Source organism: Falco punctatus, assembly GCF_963210335.1.
Source record: "Falco punctatus genome assembly, chromosome: 12".
Taxonomy (NCBI): Eukaryota; Metazoa; Chordata; class Aves; order Falconiformes; family Falconidae; genus Falco; species Falco punctatus.
This window is the reverse complement of record NC_137592.1, coordinates 29,271,801-29,282,191: the sequence shown is the minus strand read 5'-3', so window position 1 is coordinate 29,282,191 and position 10,391 is coordinate 29,271,801. Positions and strand designations below refer to the sequence as shown.

At 47.6% G+C, this 10,391-nt stretch overlaps 1 protein-coding gene across 1 annotated transcript in view; it reads left to right on the top strand.

Moving 5' to 3' along the window:
• Nucleotides 1-129: 129 nt before the first annotated feature.
• EHD3 (EH domain containing 3) overlaps nt 130-10,391 on the top strand; it is a 31,739-nt gene continuing 21,477 nt past the window's right edge. Inside the window, exons 1-2 of the mRNA XM_080408807.1 lie at nt 130-710; nt 7,518-7,694. Of these exons, the coding sequence (XP_080264933.1) occupies nt 484-710; nt 7,518-7,694 (404 nt within the window). The 5' untranslated portion in view covers nt 130-483. The remainder of the gene's footprint in view (nt 711-7,517; nt 7,695-10,391) is intronic.

The following is a 10,391-nucleotide window of genomic DNA, read 5'->3' as shown; positions in this document are numbered from 1 at the left end:
CCGTCCGCTGCGGCTTCACCCGCCGGGAAGAACGGGCGGCGCCTGCCAGGAGCCGTCGACTTCCGGCGCCGGCCCATTTCCTGTAGGGCCGCCCTTAAACACCGCCCGCCGCGCTCGCAGAGCGCTGCCGCCGCCACCGCCCGCCCCGCCTCCGCGGCATGCCCACGCCGGGAGCCGGCGGCGTGAAGGGTAGGCGGCGTCCACCGGCGCCGCGCGGCCGAGGCTGTGAGGAGAAGCGGCTTTTTTAGCCTCCCGCGGGGACCGTTTTCTGCCTGAGGCCGCCGGTGCGGGTCGCGTAACGGAAGGCGGCCCTCCCGGGTGGGCGCCCGAGGGGAGCGAGGCCTGCCAGGCCGTCCCCTGAGCCCCGCCGCCCGTCCGGCTTGGGCGGGCATGCAGGGGTAGCCCACGCCGGCAGCCACAGCCGTGCCGCCCCCCGGCCCAGCCTCGGCGCTCGCTGCGGAACTGGCCTCAGGCAGCTCCAAGATGTTCAGCTGGCTGGGCACCGATGACCGCCGGAGGAAGGACCCCGAGGTGTTTCAGACGGTCAGCGAGGGCCTGAAAAAGCTCTACAAAACCAAACTGCTGCCCTTGGAAGAGCACTACAAGTTCCACGAGTTCCACTCGCCGGCCCTGGAGGATGCCGACTTCGACAACAAGCCCATGGTGCTCCTTGTGGGGCAGTACTCCACTGGGAAGACCACCTTCATCAGGTAAAACCCACCCGCCTGCTTCCCTCCCGGGTGTGCCTGCACCCTCGATGCCTGCCGTGGGGCAGAAGGGGTCCCTGCTACCTGCATCCCTCTTCTGTACCCCCCTCTGTGCCCCCGGTACCCATCAACAGCTTTCAACTGAAAAGCTGCCTCCACTTAAACTCTGGCAGTATCCCTTCGCAGGGACAGGGTGGTGTGAGAGGTGCCATGAAACACCAACGTGGCAAAAAGTAGCCCAGGGGAGGGCTGAGGGGTGCGGGCAGGGCGCTGGAGCAGAGCTGTGAGTCACTTGGGGCCCTTGCGCGTTCAAAGTGCAAGGGCTGCTCCGTGACTGCTTGAGGCAGGGTAGCCCTTCTAACAGCCCTTCTTTTCAACTTGATGTAGCATTTGGGTGGTGGGGCAACCTATGAGCTAGGGAACCTTAAAGTGTGTGCTTGGGTTTGTAAGAGTCTGTGTCTCACCCTTGTGTCTTTTTCTCCGCGCTGTGCCCAGAGGTGATGCACAGAGCCTAGTTTGAGAAGCACATGTGTGTGGGGGTGTGCACAAGAGAAACCTGCCCATCTTCAGGGCTCCAGAAGTTAGCCCTGTTTTAACTGTGGCCTGCTTTGCTGAGATTCTGGGAGTGGCAAGCTCGTTCCTAACTATAAAGAGCAAGCAGCTGCCAGTAGCAGGTTTGATGTGAAACTGTCAAAGAAAGGGTTAAACTTTTCCAGCTGGACTTGGTTGCAGGGATCTCTGTTCGGGCTGCTAGTTCAACTTGCAGCAGGCAGTCTCTTGGGATCATAGCTGAAGCTGCGCTGTCTGTGTTTCCTATGTGATTCATAAGCTTAGCGTTAAATTCCAGTCTTTTTCTGGTGTGGCTGTGTTGAAATCTGTGGAATTACCCCAGTGTAAATCTGGACGCAAGCCACAAGCAGCCAGCCCTTTGTTCTACCAGTATTTCTTGGTGGAGGCAGGGGCTGTGGAAAGTAGAAAGAGGTGAATCAAATTGACTGCACTTCTTAAGGAGTGACCTTGAGAAATGCAGGTGGGGGGGGTTGTGTATTGTAGCATTCCTGCTACTTGGCGTCCCAGCCAGGAGCCAAGAACAGAATACATTTCTGCTACCTTTTCATGTACCTGGAAAACAAAGTTTGAGTAAAATAGGCCTTGCTTACCTGAGCAGGTCAGGTAGATGATGAATGGGCATGAATGATGCAAAGAAGCATTTGGCAGCTGGGTGGAAGGGGAGTTACTCTTCTGAAAATTAGAGAGGCTAGCTTGTATAGCGTAGCTGTCTGGTTCCACCCCAGATCTTTGTTCTGTGATTTGGTACCAAACCTATTTGAAAGGCTTTTTCTGTCCTCTGGGTTACTGACACTCAGAACAGAACCTCTGCTGAACACCAGGAGGTTGCTGAATATCCATGTTGCTGGTGGTGCAACTAGAGCATCTCTTCCTAATGCTTCTCTCCAAACTGCCAGCATCAGCATTTCCCTGCAGTCTCACCTGCATGCTGTTGTTTGCAGACTTCCTGCCTTTGCCCCTCTCTGCTCAGTGAAGTCCTTTTTCTGTAAGCCTTAGCTCATTTTATAAGAAGTTTTGGTTGCCTGAAGCATGTGGGATGGCAGCACCCCCTTTGCTTTGCTGTAAGCAAGCTGATCTGAGCCTCTCTGACCACTGGATTTCATTCATGCTTCTGTCCTCTTCTCCCAGGCTTTTCTGTGGGAAGTACTGGGATGAGCCTAGCCAGAGACTATGGTCAAGCAGAAGTGACCAGGAGCTTCTGCTTCACAGGAGTGCAAAACGGACCTGAGCAGGCCTTCCAGGAAGACAGAGTATTCGCTATGTAAAATAGTGCATAAAAAGGTGAAAGTTGAGAACTCTTGGAGAACCCCAGGGCTTCTAATAATAGGAGGGATGTGAGGATCTTACTCCAATATGTTCCCAACCAAAGAAGGGCAGATGGTGGTGGAAGTCTAAGTGTTGCTTATGATAGGCTTCCAGCATCAGCTTGCAGGCACTGGTCATCAGAGAGCAGAGATAAGCATCAGATTAACATCCAGAGTTATTGTGGGAAGGTGAGTGGGAGCTAGAACTGAGAGCAGGGAGGAGTTAAAGGCCTCTGGGGGAAGAAGTGGGAGGGGAGACAACCATTATGTCTTGGCAGCAAGAAACAACCTCTGGACATCTCTTCCATAATCTTGTCAGGATGGGTATAATTAGTGTTATCCTTATGTATCCATCCCACTCTTATATTGTATCCTGCTTGTACTGGCATGCAATTTAGGGAGATGACTTAGTGCCACTACATACTCATGTGGAATGAACTTGGTCCTGGTTCACCTAGATCCCAGTACACCATTAAAAAAAAAAGTGACTTAAGGTCCTTTGTCCATCTAAGGTGGGTTTGTCCCAGACATCTTTCCTTGTTCTTGGGGAATCGGAGGTGAAACAAGGAAGAAATGCAAGGCTCTGCAGCATCTTGCAATGAGGCAAGATGCTTCTTGTGTCAGGAGCTGCTGGCGGAAGGAGAGCAGTCAAGGTCAGCAGTGAGAAACATTCCTAAGGCTGAGGTGGGGAGGAGGGAGGTAAGTTGTGTGGGTCAAAGCCAGTGAAGCAAGACCAGAGCACTGGCTTGTTTTCTGTGGAACTAAACTATTCTCTCTCCTGCTTTCAGGAACCCAGAGAACTGAGCCTTGCTTTGCTGTGTGGAAGATGTAGCATTGCTAACTGCAGCTCTTCCATTCCTGCTTCCTGCTGTATCCTCTTTTCTTGCTCACTCCCATTTCTTTCCTCAGCATGCATTTGGCTGAGGCTGTTCTGCAGAGCTGGAATCTGAAAGGCTGTGATGGTGAAGGCAAGGCAACACCTCTACCTGGGAATATCTGACAGCCACAGCAGGATGTCACTGGAGCTTGCCTTGATAACGTTATTGCTTTTTATGTTTCCTGTAAGAGGGTGGGAGTACAGGACAGAACATTACTCTCCTAATTAACTTAGATTCTGTGGTCTTTTCTAAAAATAATCCTGGCTTGTGTCCAGCCATCCTGCTAATAAAACAAACAAGCCTGCTAGAGCCCTACAAACTGTCAACATGGCTTGCTTTTCTGGTGTAGCCACCCCTTCCTCCTGCAGCTAATCATTTATGTGTCCTGGTCTCTCCATACTGTTTTGTCACAGGCTGCCCACAAAGCTCTGGTGTGACCTCCCCCTGTGGCCCTGAACCTTTCATTTCTGCTTGCACCAGACTGTTGTCTCCACTTCCTCCTGCTCTGCCCTTCTTCCCTTTCCTGCTCTGCATCACCTCTGCTGCCACACACAGCAGCATCCTGCACAGCTCCTGCATGACTCATCGCGGGCAAACAGCCCCTTCCCCCACATCCTGCAGGCACTCCTGCCCAGAGAGCCTGGGATCTCCTTGCCTGGCTCCTACACTGCTCCAAACCTACCTGGGAAAGGGTACCCAAAGCCAGGCTGGCACTAATACAGCTTTCCTGCCCTTGTCCCTCACCTTCCCCCGCCAGGAGCAGGGACAGGCCTGAAATGGGGCAAACAGTATGATGTTCCCAGCCACATACCAACTCCAGACAATTCTCCAAAAGGCAGTTTCATCATTAAAATAAACCATTCACCTCTTGCTTGGCACCCTGTGCAGGCTTCCAGCCTGCCTGGAGGTCAGTTTCCCCAGGCCCTTGACTAAGGCACCCTATACTGGAAGTGGAAGTTGCTCACTGTTGGCCGGTGTTTTCTACAGCTATTGTTTGCTCTTCTCTCCCAGAAATCCCTGCAAATGGGACAATTGCATGTGTTCTCCAGCTTGCTTGAGTTAGCAGAGGCAGACTGTGGCACTGCCTAGCAGAAGTGCCTTCCTCCCCCCTCATCAGACAGTGTCAATAAATCCCCTTGTATTTATCCTGTGTACAATGAGATTCTTGTGCTGCAGCCACCCTGCTGCATAATGTACCCGAATCTCCCAGAGAAGCGTTACTTAAAATAGATGCTATGATGCTAGGCAGTGCAAATCATCTCTCTGATTTCATAGTACTTGTTGCACATTAAGTCAATTAACATTGGCTTGTAACTACTTCTGCATGAGAGTGCGTTTGTTAGGATTTTTTGGTTGGTTTTTTGGGTTGTTTTAAAAAAAATTATACAAGAAACACAGAAATGCTTTGAAACACTAGCTGTGTGGAGCTGTGATAAAATATTTTTGAGCAGCCTGGCTGGAGGAGGAATGTTTCTATTACATGCAGGACTTCTGCTTAGTCTTTCTCAGAAGCTTTGCCCATCAATGACAGAAAACCCTCAGGCATTTTTTTTCCCTACTGCTCAAAAGCTGCTGTATACTGTGTGCATCTCAAACCTGTAAAAAACAAGTTATTGTTATGGCAAGGCTGTGACCTAGCATTGGGAGTAAGGGGTGTTTCTCAGAAGTGCTTCACTTGTTGCATTGACAGTTGTTAACCCTACCTGTTTCTTTTCTTTCCAGTATTTGCAAGGGGAGAGGTCAATGATTTATTTCTATGGATTCAGTGACTGCCCATCTGTATATCACTCTTAAATATATTTATGTCAGACAAAAAGTGAAATACAAAGCAGGAGCAGAGGAAAGCCAATAGCAGTAACTAGCATCACAGCAGTGTCCATCAGGAGCTAACGCTTTGGAAATGCCATCAGGCAAGCTTGAACTTAGTTTCCAGAGTCTGGCCAAGTGGCTTCTAACCTAGCAAATGGTTGTTTCGGTGTGAAGAGCTTTCCAGGGAATGGAGCCAAGAACATTCATATGATAGTCTACAGAGTCCTCGGTGGGAGAGAAGGAGCTCCTCCCTGTTCTCAGCTGCTTCAAGCTAGAGATAAGTAACTGTAGCTGCCAGGAAGGTGTATTGTGGTCACCAGCCACAGAGGTGGCACACCCCAGCATTAGCTGCAGTCAGCTTTTGTTAAGTAATGAGCTACTTTCCTATAAAAGTTTGAGGAACCTCCGTATAGGCTTTGGGTAGGTAGGATGTACCCACCCTTTGGGTAGGTAGGATGTACCCACCCTAGTATAGGAGGTCAGAAGGCTATTTGCCTTCCTGAATTGTTTCAGTATTTTGGGAACTGCTAAACAGCTACTGTTTTATCTCAGAGTTGCTCTCCTTAAGAGAAGTCACTTCTGGTGGCATTCTGGTGAGCAGAAGACTTGAAAAATCCCTTTGGATGAAAAAGAAAATACATGATAAAATACCAATAAAGGAGGTGGTCAGCTCCTAAGGGAAATATGGATATTATTACTGGAATTATTCTTGCTGCAGCCATTCAGGTGCACTAAGCCAGATAAGTAGCATGATTCGCAGTATGTCTTGAGTGCACATTTGCTTGTTTTACCTTTAGGTCCATTGGGAATTGAAGACATGTTTGCTAACATGGTGTCAATAAAGGGCCATGCTGAATAAGCACAATATTTTGTTGTTCCTCAAACACTGGATGGTGATTAAGTCTGTTAAAATGACGGTGAAAGCAGGAACCCCTAAATTACCACAAGCCTCCATGCCAGTGGTCCTATAGTACCTCGCATAGGAACTTACCCTCTTTGGCAAGACTCACCTGAGTTAAACACACTGGTCTCAGTCATGAAAAATCCTCAGCCCTTCTCCCATTTTCTTTCTTCCCCATCCCCTGAATCTACTTCTAACATCACAGCAAATCTTTAGTAGGTAGAAAAGATAAATACATACTAGGTCAAAGCAATGGAAGAGGAAATGTCAGCTATCTTCTGGCAACAAGCCACACAGTATTACACTAAATTCTATAACCTGGCAGGCATGTTCCTCATCTAACAGTCAATAGCTTATCACCAGGTCAGGTAGTCTAACACCATCCCATACTGAGAGCTAGACCAGCTCTAGGTACTTTTTGCAAGCCACATGGATGCAGTGGTCTTAGTTTTCAGCAGAGGACCAGCAGGTATGATGACTTCTGCACACACAAGCACAGACCTGACCTCAATGATAGCATTTGGCTCGTTCATGAGCCACAGGGAACTGTCCTGTGCATACCATTAACCCACCCTGAATTTGGCAGGGTAAGTCAGAATGTGCTGCCAGAGCCCTATTCAAAATCCTACAGCCCCATGAGTGACATTTTTCCCTGAAATTTGCCAGACACTGCCTTTAGAGAGGCTGTCAGGGGCTTAGGAAATAATAAGGGATGCTTACTGTACTATTTAGCTTGATAACAAATATTGGGGTATACTTTGCTACCCACATGCTTAGTGTTCAATATGCTTGAGCAATTTGTAATGCAAACCTGTAGCTGCATTGCAGAAGCATGCAGGAAGGGAGATTTGAGACTTCCACCAACCAAGTACAGGAGAAGTTAGCATTTGAGCAACTGATTTGGACTGGGGGCTAAGCACATTAGTTGGATGAGTCTGCTGAAATGAGCAGCAGTGAAGTAATTGATATTGGCACCAAAGGCCAGTAAGGTTTTGGGATTAACTCTGATTGCAGTGAACTGCTGTTTTTACTTTGCTGTCCTAAATCTGTTCCAAATGTCTTAAGGATTAAAATACACAAAATGATCAAACACCATGAGAATCTCTTCCTAGCAGCTATAATCATCTTGATTTCTTAATCTACCTGAAATAAGAAAGCTTTAAATGTGGAGATCCTGAGTAGAAAAGCTACTATGACATTTATCAAATGATTCAGTGACAATGCTAAAAATAGTCTCAGAAGTATCCATGCTCTTGAGCTTCATAATTACAGTGCAATCTCTGGTACAACTCACTTAGGACTTAGGCAGCTCATGTCTCATGCCCACACCCTGTTTTTTCACCCACAGGTACCTGCTGGAGCAGGATTTCCCAGGGATGAGGATTGGACCAGAGCCTACAACTGACTCCTTTATAGCAGTTATGCAAGGAGATGTGGAAGGAATTGTTCCTGGAAATGCGTTGGTGGTGGATCCCAAAAAACCATTCAGGAAACTCAACGCCTTTGGCAATGCCTTTTTGAACAGGTCAGTACTCAAGAACTGAGTTGCTCTGGAGAATAAAACTAGAACCTAATGAGCAGCATAGCTAGCAATTTAAAGGGATAGAGGCATTACACTATTCTTCCTTTTTTCCAAATTTACATGGTTGATGCAAAACCATTACAGTCCTACCAGGTGCATGTAAGCCACTGAAGAGCAGATTAACAAATTCAGATGGGACAAACTTTCATTTTACTTGAACAAACAAAACTACAGCACAGCCTGTTAAGCTCATCCTGTAGGAGTCTAGAGATAAATTTCTATTACACTTTCTCTCCCTTGCTTTTATATTCCTGGCTTCTTCCATTCGGCAATCAGTTCAGTTCCCTGAAACTACATAGTCCAACCAGATGTAGCCACTGAAGTCAGCAGAGAAGTGGAACTGGCATAAGAATGCACACCTTTGGTTTTTTGCATTTTTAAGCATTGCTTGAATATCCCCCTTGTAACAATACCAGGCCCTCTCCATTCTGATGCTTTACACATACAACTTCAGGTGCAAACTGATGACAACTCTAATGTCTTTCCTGTAGAAAAAGAAAATGTGGCAGGGAGTTTGGACAGTGGCTCTGAGACATGAGAAATGTAACCTTTCCAACCCCTAGACCTAGCCCAACCGTAGTGAATTTTGGATCTAGGCCTTGCAGGAAGCTGATAATACACACCCATATCCTAGATGAGCACACACTGTGCTACTACAGGCAGATGGGAACAAACTGTTTGACTACACCCATCATCGACGCCTTCCCTGCTAACACAGTGTGGGAGACATTGCAAACATGGCAGCTGCTCAGCCAAACAACCAGGAAAGCCTGTTTTTTGCTCCCTTTCTAACTTCTGAGCATAGACTATCTATCTTGAGAGTGCAGCATCTCCCACCAGTACTGACCATGAGAGTGCTGGTATGGACTGCAGCAAGACTGGGAAAGGGACCTGCATGGTGAGAAGCTCGATGAGGGAAGAGGGACCTAGCTGGAGCTGTAGATCCGGGGGCTGTAGATGTAGGGACCAGGTCTCTAGATAAGTGATTAATAGAAGGCTAGTCTGTTACTTAACTTGAAATTTAGACAAAATATGTAAATGTCTATAATGAAAAACAAAGAATTTGAAAAACAGAGAATGTTACAAACAGTTAACAAAACATGGCCTTGGAAGAGGGAATAGACATCATAAAAATGTCAGGCTGGGGCATAACAAGATAAGCTCAAGGAGAACCAAATGGTTAAAGAGACCAAACAAAATTACTTGAACTACCTGTAAACTGTCCCGGTTAGCATACTAAAAGATCCATCCTTGAGCAAAGAAAGACCCCTACTAACAAAGCCCCCTCCCCACAGAATGTGAGGTGAAAAAAAATAATACTGTACTTTTAAATGGAGAAGAGGCTCATAAGAACCAATGAGAATCGTGTGACTAAACCTAATTGTAAACAATGTTTCAAAATGTATGAAATGTTTTACTTTGTGTGAGGAGAGGAGCTAGTTTTTGTGGATTACCAACTAGCTCCCAACTTCATGCAAACTAGAATAAAAAGATCGAAATACCTCAAGTTGGTGTGCGCATCAGTGCTGCACACCAGGTAATGGAACCTGCTTGTGGGACAACCACGTCACTACGGTGCAGAGAACCTCACAGTGCCTCAGGGTGACTTGGAAGCAACATCAGATCATTTCACAGGCTCATCATTCAAATACCTCAACATGGTCCTGCACCAGAGAGACTTGGAGATGTTTTCAATGTTTTAGAGGGTCCAGAACATCTGCACCTGGCCAACAGTGGGGTCTGCCCACTCCCTACACCAAGGGAGGAAGGTGGTTTGCCTGAAGAAAATAACAGGCCTCATGGCTGTAGATGAAGAGAATATCATTCAGAGCAGCTCTGCTGCTAGCCAGGAACAGCCACAGCTGGCCGACAGTTCACTGCAGAGGAGAAGCAACATAAGGAGTAAGGAAGCCAGACATGGAGGGCAAAAAAGCAAAGGCTCTTGAACTGGTTGATTGATGTGTCCAGAGTGCAGTTTGTTCCTAACACAGCAAGGAATATGTGTCCATTAGCCTAGTTCACTGTATCATGCTGTGCTCCCGTTACTCTCCTACTACTCTTCCTTGTCCTGTGAGGAAGGAGTCATGCATGTGCCTGTGGGGACAGCAGGGTAGAGGAGCACAGCAGTGATTCAGCAGCAGAAGGGCAGTCCTGCTAGTAATGCAGGGAGTAGCCACAACAGCTAATTAATGCCTTTTCTGCTGACAGATTGAAAGAAAACCACAAGGGGGTAATGATTTCTAAACTGGCAGAGGAAGACATGCTAAGGGGGACTAGATCAGCAGCATGAGCTTCGCAGTGCTGAAAATGCAGATGCTAATACCCAGCTAATTAGGAAATTAAGCACATGCAAGAATTGACTCAGAGGGCCAAAAATTTAGCAAATGTAAGTCAGGATGCACTCACTGGACTGGGCTGAGCCACCCACACTTACTCCTGTTGTGGGCCTGGCCTCTTGGGAAGAGGATGCAGAGCTGTCTCTGCTTTCCACAGATCTTGCTGCTGCTATGCGTATGCTGAGGCACTGACCTCAGCTAGGAGGCAGGGAGCAAGAAATCTGTAGAAGGGAAGTAATCTCCAAAAGCCATGCCTCTAAGCTGAGATAAGAGAGGGCAAGTCAATTTTACCGGTGGATGGTTA